The sequence below is a fragment of the Sinohyriopsis cumingii genome, chromosome 13 (genome assembly GCF_028554795.1).
Source record: "Sinohyriopsis cumingii isolate HCF-2022 chromosome 13, ASM2855479v2, whole genome shotgun sequence".
Taxonomy (NCBI): domain Eukaryota; kingdom Metazoa; phylum Mollusca; class Bivalvia; order Unionida; family Unionidae; genus Sinohyriopsis; species Sinohyriopsis cumingii.
The window spans coordinates 6349189-6370504 of record NC_142973.1 but is presented as its reverse complement, the minus strand read 5'-3'; the positions used below and the strand labels follow the sequence as shown (position 1 = coordinate 6370504).

At 39.2% G+C, this 21316-nt stretch overlaps 1 protein-coding gene across 1 annotated transcript; it reads left to right on the top strand.

The window, feature by feature from the left end:
- Positions 1-7501: 7501 nt before the first annotated feature.
- Positions 7502-13798, top strand: LOC149784896 (neuronal acetylcholine receptor subunit alpha-10-like). The gene is made up of 4 exons (XM_089978482.1): positions 7502-7767; positions 9347-9483; positions 11321-11475; positions 13295-13798. The coding sequence occupies exons 1-4, from the start codon at positions 7713-7715 to the stop codon at positions 13671-13673; spliced, it is 726 nt and encodes a 241-aa protein (XP_089834608.1). The 5' UTR covers positions 7502-7712; the 3' UTR covers positions 13674-13798.
- Positions 13799-21316: the final 7518 nt, after the last annotated feature.

Below are 21316 nucleotides of genomic sequence, written 5' to 3'. Positions count from 1 at the left end.
TGTTGAACACAGGATAACGATTCAAATTTCCAACGTGCGGACAGAGCCTTTGGCTTCAAGTTCATCCCGCATAAAGACACCTCGGAAACGTGTGACTGATTTTATCGCGAGTAAATCAAAATTACTTAAAGGACGTTTGCCCTCAGCTCTTGAGGTAGTGTGAGAGTCGGGGATCTTTTTTGCCCTTTTTAATACGTTCACAAGATGTTTCGCCTCTAATCGCAGACGCCAACAACGAGGAATGGAAATATTCCACCGGAGTATGTCATCGCAGTTGCACTAACAGACTAAAAGTTATGACGCGGAGTTGACGTTTGGCTGCTTCAAACTATTGCGCTTGAGTCGGTGTAAACATCAATTAGACGGTCACGGAACACTTGTCCTGGGAAAATGTAAAATCGAGTTTTAATTTCATTGCCGTGGGATTTTTTCGAGTTAAAATCGACTGGGCGTGACAAGTTTATGTAGATGCGCCATTTTATTTAAAGCATGACAGGTTTAATTACGAATTTTCCACTGGCGCTAACAGCAATGCATCTATATTCAGTGTCATCTGGTTCTCTTACACACTTGTGTTGAGCTACAAATCCACCACGGACTGCTTGAGTAGGTGTAGATCCTGGAAGGCAAAGTAATAAATCCGGTACACCGTAATAATTTCTTATTGGAAAATTCTGCAAGCCTGTGTCGATGTTTTTGCCTCGATCCCGGTTTTTCAACAGCCAATGATAAATACACACGACTTGATAGTCTTCACAGTCGAGCAATTGTTTTGGGCAGGTTCTTGGTAATCGTGTAACTACAGGGAGACTTAAGTCACATTTTTGGAAAATATCATTGAACGTACCGCTTGGGTGTGTATATTAACAGGAGCTAAAATGCTGTAAACATGGACTTGGTGCGCTCACATCTTATAGGGTACTTATTTGCCTAAAGAATTCTATTCGAACGGTGATTTGCGTTGAGATTGTGGTTATCGTGAGAAATTAAATCGTTGATGCAACACCAGACGCAATGAATGATACCAAACATTCGTCTATGGTTACTGAGAAACTCATTGAAGGCATCCAAAGCGTAAGTTTGTGTACCTCAACTTTACCGTCGGCAGTGTCATTAGCATCACGCCCAATTACATCGTTGTTGTTGTAGCTTTAACGAGTTAACGTCGACAGTAACGATTTGTTGACATTATCGAAAAGTTCCACTCATTTCCTATTACCGCATGCATTTTAAACCACTACCGACATTTCCACTTAAGCAATCGTCAGATGCAACCTCATCGGCTTGTGTCTTGTAATATAGTTCCGCTACGTAATCTTTCTAGTCGAGTGGAAAAACATCCTCTTTAATCTTTATTGCGGCCTAGTTCGTTAAGAATATTAGGCCGTGGTAACCTTGACTTGCGCCTCGGTGGTGACTTTGTCTCTTCTTGGACCACAGGGCCCACAGCCACCTCTGGTAGTGCATTTAACTGTTCCATGGCCTGGAGTATTTTGCGAATCGGACCCGGTTGTGTTTCTGTTATAATCATTGCGGTCGTCGTTTCCGCGACTTCTTCACTTTTTCTGCGGTTTTCGCAAATGGGCTTTGTTAGCGGTGCAAACGTTTGTTCATAACCCATTATGAGATTTTCACATTCAGCCTGTCAGTTGAATCTGGGTCACATAAGGGTGTCAGTCAGCATACTCATCTATAACAATTCTGGTGGTGGTCATGAAATACATTGCGTGCTTGTTCAGTTGATTTATTCACACCAGCAAGATATTTGCGTGGCGAATCATAAAGTTAATCATAAGGAAACTATATAGGTCCTGAGTAAACTCCACTCACTTGATCCAAAACTCATCCCACTAGTAATCATCGACACACTAAGTCCAATGAATGTTTGTTTGGCCGTGTGCGTCACTCCTACGAAATATCATCAACATGTTACTTTTGTTCCGAATCACTTTTCGCACGTGTGAGTGTCTTTGTGATATGTTGATCACGTCTGTGTTTTGTGTCGGCCTCGGGAGCATCTTCTCGCGGAGTTGCCTTTTCATGAAGCATTACAGAATCAAATACAACAGGGTGATTATTTTCAGGTTCAAGGTAATCAATGGCAGGGGCTTCGTCATTCATGGAAAAGAAATCAATGATTGACGATAACGACTAATTCGACGACCAAAGGGCTTCTTGAGAATATCATAACACAGATGGTTTTCTGCCAAAGCTGAAAACACATACGTGCGAACGAACCCAGTTTGGACACATGTCACCGTACTTGCGCAGAGATGTGAATGACGGTGAAAGCATCCTCGATATTTATTTATCGTAATGTCATGTCAGTTATTGTATAATACAAGCATGGCTTCATATTGCTCATATTGCATATCCAACGCGGTTTGTAATGTGTAATGGTTAATCCGTAATGTGTAATGGTTAATCCGTAATGTGTTCGATGTGGAACAAAGAAGTTCATGTCGGTGTTGTGTTAGCGAGGCTATATGGTAAGCCGTGGAGTATACACCCAAGTGATAAACATATTCCCGGATCCAATTACTTTCGGCCCAGAAGACGGCTAGATATACGACTTGATTTAACAACCAACACAAGTCCGTAGAAGCACCTATAAATCACGTTGATGCTGGATGTTAGCACCACGATATTGTGTACAAAACATCAAGTGGTGTCCGTGCGTGTCAACGTGCTGATGAAGAAATTATCCATGGCTTAAATACAATTAAACCTACATAGAAAGAATTGCCTGATGAATCATCAAAGGACGTACGAGGGCTAAGATGCTCACTGGAGGCAAAGTACATCGATATAACTAAACAAGCCGCAATCTACTACAGTCCGTGTGGTCACTGGAAAGGCCAAAGTGCTGCTGAAAAGTTAGCGATCTCGGCAAAGCTCACACACGGGGTTGCTCAAGTGTGGCGTGCTAAAAATGCTCTGTGACCACTATACCTACCCGCAATATGTAAGATTTGATGTGAAAACGCCCAACGAATTCATCAGACTGATCTTTTGTTCCTCCCACATGATCGGATACAAGGATTTATGTTCAGTTATGCGTTTACCATTGTAGATGTTACCAGTAGACGCAAGAAAGTGGTGCCATTGAAGTCTAAAGATTGGACATCATTACGTGCGAGAATTGTTAATGAGGTCTCGGACCCAGAGTGCTCGATCTCGCGAATGGGTATCACAAATTTTATCAGTCATCGAAGCGCCGAATAAATGAATCCACAAGCGCCATTGGATTAATACATGCTAAGACAGTCACCGTTACCTATAACGATTTCAGACCCATCGCCGTTTGATTACTCGGAAACAATTTTTTTTCGGCATCGTTATACACCGGGGAAGTTGGAATACGGACAACGTCGTAGTACTAACATTCTGAGGTCCATCAATGTATTTACATTACCATACTGGGTTGATATTCCAAGGTAGTCAGCATGTTACCATTTGGCGGAACCAAAGCCTCCTAGTAGAATATGTATGCGAGAGTAACCGCAATATTTTCCCATGGACAGAGAACCACCGCCAAGGTTTATTTTAGGTTAGGCACGTGCCCGTACGCGTAAGAAGTGATTCTATCAGGGAAAATCCGCCATTTTTGTCTAGAGGGGACAAAATTACGTTTGTTTAACGGTACATACCCATTGGATGTTTCTTTTACAGGATCAGATTTGCTGGGACTGCGAAATCACGTTATTACTGCAAACATATCACATACAATGTTACGTTTGAGATCCTTTGCGATAACAACACACCTTTCTCCTTCTTGCCGGATCCAACCACGATTAAATACATTCTGGGCCTCAATCAAAATAACCGAGTCTCTTATTTCGTTCATCCCGGTGTATCGTGCTGTCGTCTAGTAGCTTTAAAATAGCACATTGAATGTCCATGTTAGATGTTTTAAGTTTTCCAGTTTGATCATGGAAACTCACAAGGTTGCCATGGTCGACCTCAACAATAACGTGGCTGGTAAACTCACTCAAAGCCGCTTTGATGGCGTATCTGTTCAAACCAACATGCGCGCCGCGTCGGGTTTAGTAGCGTCAGTTAATATTAATAGGCCGTTAAGCGTACTTTCTAGTGACAAGGTAAAACCCACAAGTGCTCTTAGTGTTCATCAAGTCTCTAGTGCATGTAACACTTGAAAATAAAGATGACCACATATTGACGCGTACAACCGAGTTTGAAACGTCAGCGTTTAATGAAGTATAGATTCTTGTCGCGGATTAAACAATCAACAAATTCAAGTTTAACCTTTGGTCGGAACAGGACTCGTAATTTAATACATGTAATTCATTAAAGCATCTTGATATTGGTACAAGACAATTACTACTTAATGTTAGGTTGCACAAGAGTTTGTCCAGGGAGGACTTCATAACTGTAGCGAATTGATGAACTGAAGCTGACCCGGTTTACAGGTCCAATTGATGCCGTAGCGACTGCTTGCACTATTAAGTGGACATCCACCCAGGTTATGAAGCACTACATGAATTATTTTGTTTGGATAAGTACGTAACGACAGAGTGCATGTGCTCTGTGCGGCTCTTCCAAACATGCATGTGAAAGTGATCGCGAAATTTTTCACCAGTGGAGCTAAAGAGCTACCACAAAACCACCAACGATTAGCCGTAAAAAACTCGTAAAAATAATCGTTGGTCATGATCTTATCTGCGGGTGATGCAAGTTATTGCTGAATTCATTTTAGGGGAAAATTTAATTTTATAAACACCTTTACTATTCTGAGGCCATTGCGCACTGAGTGAGGTTTAATGTTGGTCGCTTAGTCCCTTGCATCTAAGATCAAGGTGAATAAACCAGAATGGGATTTGTTCCGCAATATGGTCTGTTGTTTGTTAAGCCTAGTGGAATCCACTGGAATATTCAAGCATTCGAAGTCAGCGCTGACGATATATGGGACTCTTGTTTCCAGCTTCGCCTCGGTGATTTTTAAATGTTTTTACCAGGATCGAGCATGTTAGTGCGCTGTGTCTTTTGACTGATTTCACCGCTGTAAAAGTCATGGTCCTCGACCAGCTGTTGCATGCTAGATAAATGCATACGTCGACACGGACATTATTTACCATGGTGATCGCTGTGTGGGTAAAGTAACCGAGAAAGATTCTTTATCCACACGTAATGAGATCGAGACTCTGAACCTGTTGTATTACTCTGAAACAGTAGATCAAAATGGGTCAACCCATGCAAATATTTGCTTTGTATATATGTGGATAGTGCAAAAACATGAAAACCTTTGTCCCATGCTTACACGTTAACGGTAATGTTTGGGCTGAGTTCTTAAAACTTTTGGAGTATGGTCTTAATAACGTGTATTTTAAATTTTGTGTTGAAAAGCATAAGTTCGCCAAAGTATTGCTGGTATTTTCGCGGTTGGTCTGTGTTATCGCTTGCATGATGTAACGTTTTGAGAAACTGTTCAAAAGCTGTATCGAGTTAGCATTTCGCAAGGATGATATTTTATCACGCAACAGCCTCCGAAGTTTATTATTAAAAGAAACCACATGTGGGTATTAGGTGAAATCGTAGCACATTTACCGCTAAATTAATGCATAACACCTATTCAAAACTGGCCATTCATTGAGCACTCACGTGCAAAAATGTCAAACATATTGTAGTCTTCAGCCTTCGATCTGAAATTGTTTATAATTAATGAGGCGTTCTCGAGTATTGACTGTGTTGGTTCCGTATCATTACAATGAAATAAATCTTCCGAGAAATTCCACCAGTTGATAGGGTTTTGTATCATTTCCTCATGTTCTTTATTATTACGTATGAATTGATTGTTATGCATGTGTAAATGCCATTGGTTTTTATATATTATGCTGAAGGTATCTCTCTAATTAATTTTTCCTTCGAGATCATTGCTACTGCTACTATATTTGCCAATTGTTTCAATGTCATCTCTGCCGTTCTCGCTAATCGTTTCATTATCTAAACTGGGTATTCTGGTCAACGTCAGCGACTGCAACAATTTTGGCACAATGTTATATAATGGCTTTTCACGGTTTTTCTCATAAGCTCCCTAAGTTTGCAACATTGTTTGTAGAAAATAATATTTTGAGCCTCTCTAACCAATCTTTATGATACATCATTTTAATCTAGTATGTGATGTTACAAACACTCCATTGTTCGGATCATGTGATTCTTTTTAAACTTCTTTCAAACTAATAAAAGAATCAGTCTGTGAAATTTTCGACATTATATACACCGACTGCACCTAGCAAAACTTATTTACACGACCGATTGGTAAAATCGTTTCAGCATTCGCGAGAGCGAAGAGTATACAGTGCATTTGGGAAGAGTTTACAAAAACTAAATTTTCTGCACCTGCGGTTGCAGCCTTGCTGTCGATGTCGCTGTTGTTGTTGTGTGCTTTCAAAAAAAAACATATTTCCAAAAGTTGATAATGGCTACATCGTTTTACGCTAGTGAAATGTTCACGCCACCGTTAATATTATTTTACTGCCTAAATTTTAGACATGCTGATTACACTAGTGTGTGACGAGCGGGATAAAAATATGAAAGTCATGAGGCATTAAGAGCATTGACCTAGCTGAGCTACATAAATAAAATGCCCAATGTGATACTACTGGCATATTCTAGATCGACGCAATAAATAGACATAGGCAAAGATAAAGGTCTCAGTCATATGATATTGAAATGAAACAAGACAAACGCCACTTACAGCTTTGATGTATGTTACGATTTATTCGGTAACAACAGGAATAAACATCATCCAATATTTAAGGACACGCATTTTCCCCTCATAAATTGATTAATTCGTCATCTGGCGCCGTAATTCTAATAACCTGTATCCATTTACTTTGTTCTTTAATCTTTTGATTAAAGGATAATACGAGTTATCAGATTAATGTTCCAGCTAATAACACGTCATGATGAGTAGGCTTCCCCTGCACTACAGGTCGTTAACTCAAACGAGGATGCCAGTTCTTTTCACTGCCTCTATACCAAAAAAAACAACAACAAAAAAAACAGTTTTATTATCAGACCAAATTACAGATTAATATTCAAGAACAATATTGAGATTTATTTATCCTCTCTGAAAACGAAGTTGACGAACAGATTTGCTTAACCATAATAGAAAAACTTCAAATACTAGTGTACTATAAATAATTTCGGTAAGATTAAGAACCAGCACTTATCGAACAGGAAAACTTGCCCACGCTAGTGGTCATGAGATTAAACATGCTTGACTTGGAATCACCAATGAATCATCGTTTTTACGTAAGACTGCCTGGCGATTAAACCCCCTTCAAATTATATTTCAAAGAAAATAAAAAGAGTTTAGTTCATATTAGAGGATTTTTTTTGTTGTTGTTGCAGAATTTATCTGGTTTCAGAATCAGTTTAAGGGCTTATTCCTGATTAGAAGACAAACTTTCCAACAGAGTGGAAACGAATCAGTTAATTATGTGCAGTAAGTCTGTATGTGATCATGGATGTTATGCTTCATTTCAAGAACAAGCGAATCTCTGCTGACTAAATTCACGCGATCTACATGACCTTTGACCTCGCCATCGCCTTTTTTATTATCGTCGAATAGTACATATTAAAGAGCTGTTTGCAATTCGTATTCCTAACTACTTTGCAGCTGTGCACTGGGATATCGGCCTCATAAGAAATTTAATGTACACTGGGATATCGGCCACATAAGAAATTCCATGTATTGGAGACTTCTTCCATGCCTTATTCTGTGTACGGCATATCAGGCATATGGTAAGGCTTATTCTTTTGTTTTTCTAAGCTTTAGCAGGGATATTGTGACACCCTCCATCCGACCGTCTGTCCTTCAGGTACTACATCTCTAAACCTCACAACGGATATTCATCAATCTCCGTACATAAGTTGCACATGCAGTGACAATCTGCTAGAAGGGTATGTTTTTGGTCTGTACCATGGGTGTGTGTGTGTGTGATATGGATTTTTAACGTAGCTTTAACAATTTTTCAGTGATATCGCTACGATGTCTGCAGTGTGACAGTTTATAGTGATGTCTAGCACTGAGACATCATGCCGCAGACATGAAGCATGATGTCCCACCCAGTCACATTATCCTGACACCAGATTATATATATAATCCCCAGGTTACGCACATAAAGGGAGGTCCGGGGTGATCTGATAAAAATGTGTGGACTTCTTTTCTCCATAGCAACCAGTGGTAGATGGTCGTAAAGGGGGGGGGGGAGCGGCGGTTATATAATTCCATTGTCTCTTCCTTTCAATGCATTAAGACAGATATTTAGAATGCTAGTGAAAATATGGCGTTAAACGTTTAAACTCAATGCAGAGTTATTCTAGAGATGCGTAGGCTTGATAGGTAGTCAAAGTTTTCGAAGATTTTTGTGCCACATGTATTTGGATTTAACATTAACAGAATGAAGACCAATACATACAAATATTCTCCGTCTTGGTCATGCCATCTTAATGATTCACGATGATAACGTGAAAACAAACGACGCATATTTTCAGTTTCATTAATAGATAGTCAGGGGAAAAAAGTCTTTCATTCTCTACGCATCGGTTGAATTTCTACATTTTCTCAAAAGCGCTGTAGGAATTGTAATTGACGCAAGGATCATTCACGGGTTGCTACGATGTGCAAACGTTTCTCGTAGCAAGTGGAAAACGCCTGATCAAGACTGTTCTAAGTCTGTTCCGTATATTATGGTAATTATTTGTTCACAATAAACTGTGTAGGATCATTAATCTTCCTTTATATAAATGGTCAAGTACATTAATAATAATAATAATAACGACAACAACAACACAAGAAGGAGGAGTAGAAAGACGAGGAATGAAATGAAAATGACCTTTTAAATGCGATTTAAAAAAAATAATTAATGCACAAATCAGAAATGCACCACAAATTCAGATAGTGGAATAAACAGTGCATTGATTCTTCTATACCACACGTGATAGACGCATGTCTGATACATGTTTCGCTGGCGAATAATGCTAATACATAATTAGGTTTCATCTGATCGTATTTATTTTCATGCCGTTCATTAGACAATTCTGAAAGCTGTGTGGTTGTAACGCTGTTCTCGTTAAAGAATGTTCATACTCTCAGATTTTTAGGTCAAGATTGAAATTCGTGGTCAACAATTGTGATATCCAACTCACAAAATGGACCCTGACCTGCTAACGCAACACAACACAGTAAATTTTGGTCTACGTTATTATTCGCTCTTCGCGGGTTCTAAGCGGGCAAGTACAGTACGTGTTGATATCATATTCAATGTGCCTTAATATTATTTTGATCCGTTGCTATTGAAAGCTTTTATTTTCCTTGCAGCTCAATTGGGAAGAGCGGATGACAAGCTTTTGTATAAGCTGATGAAAAACTACCAGAAAGTGCTACCACCTAGCGGTCATGAAAACGGCACGGTTGTTGTTGAGCATGGATTATCTGTACTGCATCTCACGGATTTGGTTTGTATATCAAAGCATAGCCCTGTATAGCAACATTATCTGTACTGCATCTCACGGATTTGGTTTGTATATCAAAGCATAGCCCTGTATAGCAACATATCTGTACTGAATCTCACGGATTTGGTTTGTATATCAAAGCATAGCCCTGTATAGCAACATTATCTGTACTGAATCTCACGGATTTGGTTTGTATATCAAAGCATAGCCCTGTATAGCAACATTATCTGTACTGCATCTCACGGGTTTGGTTTGTATATCAAAGCATAGCCCTGTATAGCAACATATCTGTACTGAATCTCACGGGTTTGGTTTGTATATCAAAGCATAGCCCTGTATAACAAGCAACATTATCCAGGCTGCTTAGTTCAAGCTGACACGAATTTAGGACTTGCTGTTTTTCGTCAATAACATTTGATATCATGGGTACTCATTTAAAAAATGAAATGCTTATTGCAAGAAGATTCGACCATGAGAGATATCAACTTATTTCGGAACTAGTCTCCTTTACAAGTAGTACAATAACATTAACAAATCAGTACACAGCCTGCATTACATATAAAAAGGAATTTAATTTATGCGTTAACGATGCAGGTGAACTGAAGTCATGGGGTGATTTGTGCTGTAGTCCTGAAGCAATGACAGTATAGACCTGTCAATGAACATCACTAAGAGGAATTTCCAGGTTAATACTCGTGAATCGCTAGATAACGTGAATGGTATACACATGTCAATGAATATCACAAAGAGGAATTTCCAGGTTAATACTCGTGTATCGCTGGATAACATGTTTGGTCTCATCCATCTATTGATTATGTTAATGAGCTAGATGGCAGTCAGATTCAACATTTCCAGGTCGACTACGAAAACTAACTTACCATTCAAAACAGAAGCATTCTCCATTTTGATGAAATCGCACGAGCTGAAAATTCTGGCATATTTTAAAACTGATAATAATAAACAAGAACCAAAATGTGCAAGATTGGACATTTTAACTGATACCTTGGCACGCTCTTCTTTGATTTTATTGGGCAAGTCACGAAAAAAAGTGTCAAACATGTTCTATGTCTGAAACGAAACAATGCGCAATAACAAAATTGTGAAAAAAACGGCGAAATCTTGTTTCTTATTTATTTCTAACTATCAACAATTCAATGATATTTGTTTAAAGTTTTGTGGGGTTGGACAACATTTTTCAGCACATGATATGATATGCATTACGGCCAGTATAATTGGTGGAGGAAGATGCCCGGAACACCCCAAGAAGAACTACCGACTCTCGGGAAGCTACTGGCAAGCTTTCCTAGATATTCACTATGGTTGAGCCAGGACTCGAACCCTTCAGGACAGCGGTGAGATCTGAGTGATCAGTAGAGGTTTGTCGCCTTAGACCACTCGGCCATCCATCCTTGCTTTCCCTCACCATCCCGATATTTGAACTATTTCACTTTCAGATATGCTCTTAGCTTAGACCATTCTCCTATTAGTGTTTGTGTGTGGGGTTTTGGTGGGAAATTTAACGTAGCTTTAACAAGTTTATTCATATCGCTGCGATTTCAGCAGTGTAACAGTTTTGTCGGGCACTCTGTTCTGTTTACATCGTTCCCGAGACACATTTCTTCTTGTTAATGTGAATCATTCTTCTATTCATCTGAAAAAGACAATCCAATAAAGAATTACTTTCTTGCTTTAATAAATAATAACAGCCTAAAGTAGAAATAATAACAGGCCAAAGTAGAAGTAATAACAACACAAAGTATTCACATACAATAATCAAATATAACAAGAGGACGCCGTTCTCAAAAAAGCCTCAAAACATCGTTGCCTATTTTTTCTACAGAGAGAACCTGACTTATCTCTCATGACTCACGTATGGCTGCATATGAGCTGGGTGGATGACAGGCTATCCTGGATCCCTGAAGATTACGATGGAATCGATAAACTGAAGCTGCCTGTCAGTTCCATCTGGATTCCAGACATTGTCTTGTATAATAGGTAGCCTGCATTTCTTTTGTTTACTTATTTATTTACTTTTCAATTATTTACTTATTATCACCTTCGTCATCAGGTACCGAAACATGTGCATAATCACTTTTCCATTGTAGCTGTCTCTGAGCGGTATTACTGTTAAGAAAATTATCTCAGTTTTAAGACGTCTTACACAAATGGTGTATATCGCTGCAAGCATTTTGTTTTCTCACATTCCTATTGGTGTATGCTGGTGGTGGTTTTTTTGTTTTTAGTGTGGAACACCGGTGCAGAATATGCGTTATCCTGACCTTATACATAAAGTAGCAAACACTTCCGAATTTCCATCATCACTTGATAATTCTTCATCTATAATCAAGATTTACATTAATTGCAACACATTTACATACTAAGCGAGTAATTGTTGACCTTTAAGTGTCTTGCAAACAGGCCGTTTCTCACTGATCGACCTACATACATATCCGTGTAAAGCTTCTGGAGTGCAAATTCGAGTACAAAAAAGCCGTTGTTGTAAACGTTAATTTATTTAAAATCTTATTCTCATTATTAATTCTAAGGGATAAATCAGTTGTAGATCAAAGTTGAATCAAGGGCTATTATAATTATATTTTGTCAATCTCAATTTAACTTTATGGATGAAAGTGAACTTGATAGTTTGACCTTTTTGCATATGTATCATTGCGTAAGATATATATATATATATATATATATATATATATATATATATATATATATATATATATATATATATATATACCACTCATTTCTGACGCTCTTTATTACTATCAACACAGTAGTTTCAAATACTGTTCTACGGAAGCTAAAGTGTTTTTAAACATCATTGAATGATTACACTTAGCGTTTCCGTGTAAACCAAACATTTTAGGCTCTAATTTAGAGTATGGAGATTTTCAATGGAAGTTCTGCCGTTTGAAAAGAACATGGGTATTCGCGTTAGGCCATTTTAACTTTGACCTTCATTTTTACTTCAGAAATGTGAGAAAAAGACTCCATCGTTTCATTTCGGTGTGGGATAGTAAACTTCTACCCTTGCGAACAAAATTTTGTGTCAGACAATGGGCACAGCATCATGCCTGACGAAAATTCAGACTCTAGGGTGGAATTTTCCTGTCCTACACCGATGATAATAAGTACTATTAATAATTTATGATCATTTAAATATATTTTAATGAACTTTTGCAGTAATAACCTCTTTCTGATACTGGATTTAAACATGACATAACGATTCCTAGAATGTCAATACCAGATATGTTGATATTACGGACTTTTATAATGTGAAATAATCCTCTCCACTCTTTAGTGGCGGATATTGTGATAACCTTCTTCTGTCCGTCTGGCCATCTGTGCTCTATATTGTCCTTAGCGGCTCAGTGGAAATTCACCAAATTTGGTACTTATGTTGACTATTGACTATATTGTAACTAATTCCCCCCCCCCTTTAATGTGTTTACCGAGATGAAAGGTCAAAAAACTCCCATTACAGTCACATCTTATAAGTAGGGATTTGTCATGGCGATCCAAGTAAGTAGTCCAAGTTCTTCTTGATAGACTGGTATCAGATGCTAAGTTTGAGACAAGGTTTTGAGCAGCAACTCAAACTCAGACTCATAATCACAAAATTTAACATGGTTGTGCTATATAGTCTGACTAGGATTCTTTACAAAATTTGAATTATGATGACGTAAAAGAATTAAAACCCGGCACGTTTTCATTTTCAAAGTTTTATTATAGTCTTTTGCATGCATTTTGTTTGTATCTACTATTGAATAAGATTGAGTCCTTTGAATATATTCTTATTTAACAGCGCTTCAAAAGACGATGGCCACCCTGAGAAAGGTTTAGCAACTATCAACTCCAGTGGCAAGGTCAGTCTGATTCAGCCCGACATGTTGAACACGTATTGTGACCGAAACACTGGGGTATTTGGTCAACCTCTACTCTGTCGCTTGAAATTTGGATCCTGGGTACGTGATGGAGCTGAACTGGATATTGCTTTACGAGACAATGGAAACGTTGACCTAAACAGCTACGAAGACGTCAATCTCAGCTGGACGCTAGAGGGCGCCTTCGGCAATCGTAATATCATAACCTATCAGTGCTGCCCCGAACCGTATGTTGATGTCACGTACACGTTAAAATTACGCCCTCGTTTCATTCATGTTGACAGTGATCTTTTCGGGTAGGAAAGATGTATTATCGTAACGATGCAGAATTTTTGACAGGATATAAACCGAAAGATGATTGTTGTAATTCCTGCACAATCTTTTAATTATTGAGACCCAAATATGAATAAATATTAATATCCTAATATATGTTCTTTTGGTTTATAGTATTGTGAATATCAACTTCCTCCCTCCCTCCTCCCCCCCCCCCCCAAATGCATTAGTTTGTCTCGTATCAACACGGGGTCATTGTGTATATTTATGGGAATACATCTAATTTTCACTCGTACACGGCAATCACCATACTCTGCGTAAGTGCCAAAAGAAAATTCACCATCACACTTGTCTACCATGAAATTTACGTTGTTCTTTCTCTTAGAGCTTTTTGATTCACTGTGTTCGTTCATGTCCATCTTCATTTTGAACAATTTAGTAAATTGGGCGACGTTATAGTGCTTTTTACATTGTGTTCCCTCTAGCTGCATGTTTTCTGTCTTTGCCATAACATATCTACTTGTATATATTTGTTCTTTACCTTCCATCTTCCTTCACTATATGTACTTCACCTTTGGTGTACGTTCAATTGATGCAATCTGTCTTTGTATAGATACAAAAGATTTAGTTTATTTCTAGTATGTAGTTCAGAGTCCATTTCTACCCATTTTCTAGAAATTTGCCTCATAAATTACTCGACATAAACTAGGTGACTTGCACACGTGGATAAATTGGTCTCCTCATCCTTCTTGTCTGCAAAGTTGTACTTTTGGGCTTTTCCTTTCAAGCATTAACGAACTCAGAACAGTTTTGGTTTGTAATTTTCTCGTTTCATCTGCCTCTACTGTTGTCCTTCCCATAAGACGTTTTCTTCTCAAGGGTGGGGTAGGGGACACAAAATATTTGTCTAATTTTAGTATTTCAATTTTATAATTGTTGTTTTCTCCCATTCGTCAAAGTAGCTAACACTTCCTTACATCCATGCGTGAGCAGTGGAAAAGAAGGGCGCGCTTCTGTTTGTTATCAGTAGCAGCCTTTCCAGCTAGAAATAGTTCGAAAGGCTTTGCCCAACGCTTCCATTATTTGCGATAAAAGTCGGGTCACCATTGCAATAAAATACAGGAATGCAACTAATTTCCAATATGCTGCCCATTTTCCTCACAGAAAACACATTTTCCGGGTTTCAGAGGAATATCATTAGTGCCAATATGTGGCGTTTTTGTTTTTCGAGTCAGTGACCTATTCTAAACAGGGATTAAACAACAAAGTTTGAAGACAGAATTAAATCGCATGTTTAATTAGAAAGTCACCATTTTCCAAACCTTCTCAAGGGTTGCTACTCTTTGTGTAATGCATACCAAGGGAAATAATCTCCATGGAGTACTTTTGTTTCTTTTTTCAAGCTTTAAATAGTAATACTTAAATGGAAGAAACTGATATGCGCAAACTTTTAACGGAGAAGAAATTGATATAACCAGCTTGTATTCGACGAGTAGCGGTACGTAATCCAGTCTTTGAAATTAACTGTGTACATAATCTAATCAATGTAAACACTGAGTGTTTAATTAGTTAATGATATTTCAAAAGTCTGTATGCAAAATACAAAACACCTGAATTAATCAAATTAATTGCAAAAGTTTACACTTTAGATGCGCAAGATGGGGGCAAAGTTCATTGACGATTAAAGGAACACAAATCTAATGAACATTAAATCCTTATCTTCGAGTTGTCTCCCATTATATTATGGGTGATGAGTTTCTATACTATATAAGCTTATCTTGACCAGCCTTTAAATCGATTTTTAAGTTAATTTTGCGCCAGTGATTCTTAACACTATTTTCTTATTCTTCAAATTTTTGGGGCTGAGCACATACATCATAAATTCTGACCAGTACGAAACAGTGAGGAGATTTGTGTGTCCGTTTCTGCTAGTATGAATGAGGGGAGAAAATATAAAATAACCTCCCAACCCCTCAACCCCCCAAAAAACCCCAACAGATTAGATATCAACCAGAATTAGCCGTCGATTTAAACTCTGAGTGGAATATTTAGAAGGGGTATATCCAACTTCCTAATGAGATATTGTAGTCCACGTACTTTATTCACAACACTTTTTGGGAGCAAAAGAGTCGAGTCCAAGTTAACAGGACCAAAGATCAGATTAATACATGCTATTGTCCTATAGCATCTATATTTAGCAGTCTAATGAAGGAACTCAAGTTAAGAAAATTCTAAAAGTCCTGAGATTCTAGTTTTAATCCAACTAAATGTATAGGGTATCAAAGTTATGGGACATAGATACTGATGTTCAGTTTTGTACTCCAAAAGTCCCAAAATACTTTACTATGTCTCACGCGCATGCGTGTATAGTAGTGCGAAATTATCTATTAACATACACCACAGACAGAATGCAGTTCCATGATGTCACACTACTGCGTCAGAAAAGAATTGTTTCAATCTATAGTCCCGGTTGTCTATTGTCTATTGTCCCGGTTTTTGTCTTTGTTAGCTCGATCATTTCTATATGCACCGCTGGACTTGCTATTTCTATTGACACGGATACCTATGCACGGTCAAGTAATCAACAGCAAAATGAAGTTTATGAAGTCTTTTTACTTTTCCTCACGTCCCAGCTAAAAGTAAAATTTAAAAAAAAATAAAAGAAAACAATAACGTATATAGCTTGTAGAGTTTAAAAGGGTCGATAACTGTGTGTAAAAGAGCGAATGACTGCAATCTTTGTTGTTGTTGTTCTAAGGTTTAACGCCATTTTACAGCACATGGCGGCCAGTATAACTGGTGGAGAAAGACCCTAGAAAACCCAGGGAAGAACCACCTACCCACGAGAAGCTACTGACAGGCTTTCCCACGTACCCACGCTAGCCGAGCCTTTGACTCGAACCCACGCAGACAGAGGTGAAATGGCAGTGATCCGGAAAGGTGAGCGTTTTAGACCACTCGGCCACTCGGGGCCCCGACTGCAATCTTTAAAGACAGAGAGACCTCCATTGAGCATTCTTAGGACCCAATGGATTATGCCTTGATTTTTATATCACACCACAATTTGCGACGGGCTAATAAAATATTACAAAACAAAGAATGCTCCCTGAAACATTTTACCGTTACTTCTTGAAAAATACGTCAGATGTATCTATACTCCAAAATTGGTAATTCTAACAAACGTCCAGACATGGTGAAGCCTATTTCAATAAATACACTGCAGTACATGCTACATTGCATGTTTAGAAATTTCTATATACATCTGTATCAGTACATGAATTTGTCACGTGAAATATGACTTCTTCGAATCATAATGAAATAAATACTGTCAAAATTAAAGTAACGGTCATTTCTTGTAATGATGGAACAATGAACTGAGGTAAGAGACTTACTTATTTTACTCCAAATAAATAAAACGCTTTTTATCTTATATTATTTTATTTAGCATTTCCACGATTTAGGCTGAACGCAGCATTAAAAGTAGTGAACAGGGATACCCTAGCGACAATGGCAATTAGCATTACAGACCCCACCCCCACCCCCCGGGACAATCTGGCGACAATGGAAAATTAACATGGAGAAAAATCGTGGGACAATCTGGCGACAAGGGAAATTAACATGGAGAAAAATCGTGGGACTGTTGAGCGACAAGGGAAATTGAACATGGGATTTTTTTTAAAAAAAATAAAAATAAAAAATAAAAAAATAAAAAAAAGGGTAGGCAATCGAAAGTCATTCTCTTTTCAAGAAATGTGAGTGGCCCTGAAAAGGGCCTTTGGGTTTATGTTAATATTAATATTAACATAGATGGCATCTGTCACATCTTCTTCTTCTTCTTAAACTCCTTCCAACTGCAGGTCCATACACAAGTACCCTCTTGAGACATCCTTGTCTTTCTATGTAAACTCTTCTCATCCATAGACTAGTATCTGTCCTATCAACAACAGTCCACTTGGACCGGACATACATGAGCATGTCCGTCCTAAACATCATGGAAGACACAAGGGTGGATGATTCAACTGTGGTCCACATCTTGAAGCGACGAGAACAGGTGAATCAATGCAGTGAACTGCGCTTATTTATAGGTAGAGGAAGGATTGAAACGGATTTAGTTCATTCACCAATCCTAACACGCGTTACAAAATTCAGTCAGCCCGCATCCAATCCGAAGAGAGCAGTTTGTGACGTCACGTGGTCTATATAGATTCGCTAGCGCCTGTGTGCAGTCAATCTATGCGACAGTGATTCAACATGACGGAAACTCAGAAAACGATCCATTGGGGTGCACCAGCAGGGGAGACCGCCCAAGGGAACCCGGACTTACTTTCAGAAGAGGCAAATTGGGATTTTGTGGATTTTCTTACCTCGCAAGAATTTGTTCCGGAACCTTCGTTACCTTCTTCATTACCGCAAGTGGAGAATTTTAGACAGAGACAGAAAGAAGAATTGGAGAAATTTATACAACGACAAAAGGAAGCGGAACAAGCTTTTCTCCTACAGCAACAGCAGCAAGAAGAAGAGGTAAGAAAAAAACAACAACAAGAAGAAGTAGCAGCAAAGAAACAAGAGGGTGAAAATCAAACGGTCACGGTACTGTTGGACATTTTAGCGGAGTTAAGAAGTCTGAAACAAATGTATCAGACTTCTTTATTACGACCGAAGAGAATACGACTTCCCGAGCTAAACACGTCAACCCTGTGACTAAGCCTACCGTACCACCCTTAGTGATTTCAACTCAATCATCATCATCATCATCAACATTACGCAGTCCAGAAGTAGGCCTTGGCCGTGGCAAAGGCTTAAGTCAGTTAAAGTTGATTGCTTAAACTCACCCCTACACCAAAAAAGGCCCTTTTCAGGGCCACCCACATTTCTCGAAAAGAAATACAATTTCAATTGCCAATAACTCACACAAAAAACAACCCATTTTACCCCTATAGTACGTGTATATGAGTGCGTGAGTGTAGCTTCTTATTTTAAAATCAAAACTCAAAGACACTTACCTTATGTAATTAATTTATTCTTTTATCCAAAGTTACAATCCAATTCACAATTCACAACAGATCACTTTAAAAAGTTCATACACTTCTTCCGTCTCCCTGTTTAGTCTCTCTGTTTTTTAAATTTCTTCACCGTCACACTCTTTTCCTCTTCTTCCTCCTCGCTTTCTTCCCTTCTTCTTTTCTTCTCCTGTTTCTTTTTCTTCACCTGTCTGCTTTCTTCCTCTGAAAAATCCCTCTCTTCTTCTGAAGAATCCCTCTTTTCTTCTGACTCCTCTTGTTTCTTTTTTGGGCAATCTGGAGACCAATGTCCTTTTTCTTGACAATAATAACAGGTATCTTGACTTTTGTCTTTTTTAGCCCCTTTTTTTCTTTTTTGACGGTCTGGACACTCTGAAGACCAATGCCCTTTCTTCTGACAGATATAGCAAGTATCTTCACTTTTATCTCGAAAGGAAGGAGAGTAGTCCGTGGGCTGGTCTGAAGAGAATTTTCTAATGACCCCTCGCAAAGCTCTGATGAAACGTTCGATTTGGCTAGTCTCTTCCATCGTTGTGCTCGGTTAGAGAGTGAAATGAATAGTGAAAGGACAAGACACACACCCTTTTATATACGCTGGTCTGCCATGACTATAAATTAGTCCATGGTGTTTAAACTTGAGTCATTTGACGTTTTTTACTCAAGATGAAACGATCCTATTCATTCGAGAAGAAAGAAGAAGAAAGTAAGAGGCAGAAACGTGATCTATCGCCTCGTACCAGGGCTGAAGTCTTGGCACAAATTCATGCCAGTGATTTTGAAGAGGACATGAGTGAACCAGAATCCGAACCCTCTAAACCAAGTTCACCACCCTTAGTCAACCCTGAAAAGTACTATTCCATTCGAGAGACGGAAAAGCGCTCCTCTAGAAAATTTAGAACCACGGCTTACAAATACACGGTGAAGTTTAAAGATTTCAAGGCTGAAGTACCGTTAGAGAAAGCAGAAGGGTTCATGACTGGGGTGTGGGATTCTTTGCTCACTGCACTCAAGTGACAATGTCAACCCAAAGAAGACGATCGCTTGAGACTTTCCATACAACACGACGGTTTGAAATCCCCTGTTTGGATCAAGTTTAGCACCCCTGCAGAATTGACCGCTTCCAAAGTCATGGACAAGATTCAACACGTGCAACAATCTAATGACCAGTTTGACATCACCGATGGAAAAGCCTCACTGGACATGACCCACCTCTCTCCTCCTCAAGGGACTGGACGCAAAAAGATGTTATTGGTGGACGACCTTCGCAACACCAAAACAAGTCTCGTCCGAATTAACAACCCTCAAGACCAGATGTGTTTAGCCCGTGCCATCGTGGTGGGACGAACCTATGCCAACAAGAACGACACGGTAGAATGGAAAAGAACCTGGAAAACTATTCAACGATCCGACCGAGCCAAACAACGAAATGAAGCAGAACTCCTGTTACAACAAGCCGGACTGTCCAAAGACACACCCTGTGGCATTCCTGAAATGCAAAAATTGCAAGATACCCTAGCTCCACGATACACCTTGAAAGTGTACCCTCAAGAAGTGCGCGGGTCTCTGTTGTTTCGAGGGAAAGACTTTAAGGACGGAAAATACATTCATGTCTATTATCACGATGACCATTTCGATACCATTACCAGTATCACTGCATTCCTGGGATGCGGTTATTACTGTGAGAAATGTGACCATGGTTATAATAATCGAGAGTAAGACAAGCATTGTGGATTGAAATGCTCAGGATGTTTGGCCTCTCCACCCTGTCTGAGCGAAGAACCAGTGCCTTGTTCAACTTGTCTGCGCACGTTTGTCAGCCTTACCTGTTACCAACAAGATCTGAAGACGCAAGGTCCACAGCAGAAATGTGCTTGTCAACTCCTGAGATTGTGCCCTACGTGTGGACAAGGCATATGTACCAATACTGCCAAGGCACACGTATGTCGAGGAAAGAAAAAATGTCACATTTGTCACCACATCGTGGACTTGGAACACCAATGCTACGTGCAAAAATACCAACCTCCTCCAGAGAAAGAGGACGGTCACAAGAAGAAAGGCAATTTCATCTTTTTTGATTTCGAATGCATGCAAGAGACTGGCATTCACATTCCTAATTTCTGCGTGGCTCATCGAGCGTGCGAGAAGTGCATTCAAGAACCTATCTTCAGTCATTGCCCTCACTGCAGTAAGATTCCCGGAGGGCGTGAAAAAATCTTTCGGGGACCGAACACGTTAGCCGATTTTGCCCAATGGGTCTTAGACCCCATCGACAAGACGTGGAGCCAAGAGGACATCGGACGTTACGGAGATTGTCATCGTCATGCCACGGTGATGGCTCACAATTTCTCCGGATACGATGGACAGTTTCTTTTGAGGTACTATACGGAACATGGCACCGAACGTCCTAAAGTGATTTTGAACGGAGCCAAAATCATTTTCATGCAAGTGGGACAAGTACAGTTTAAAGATTCGATGAGTTACTTGGCCATGCCTTTGAGCCGAATGCCTAAAACGTTTGGAATGACAGAAATGGCTAAAGGGTACTTTCCACACTTTTTCAATACGGAAGCCAATCAACATGCTGTTCTACCCCATTTGCCTGAGGCTCACTATTACGACCCCGACAACATGCGTACCGAACAACGAGAA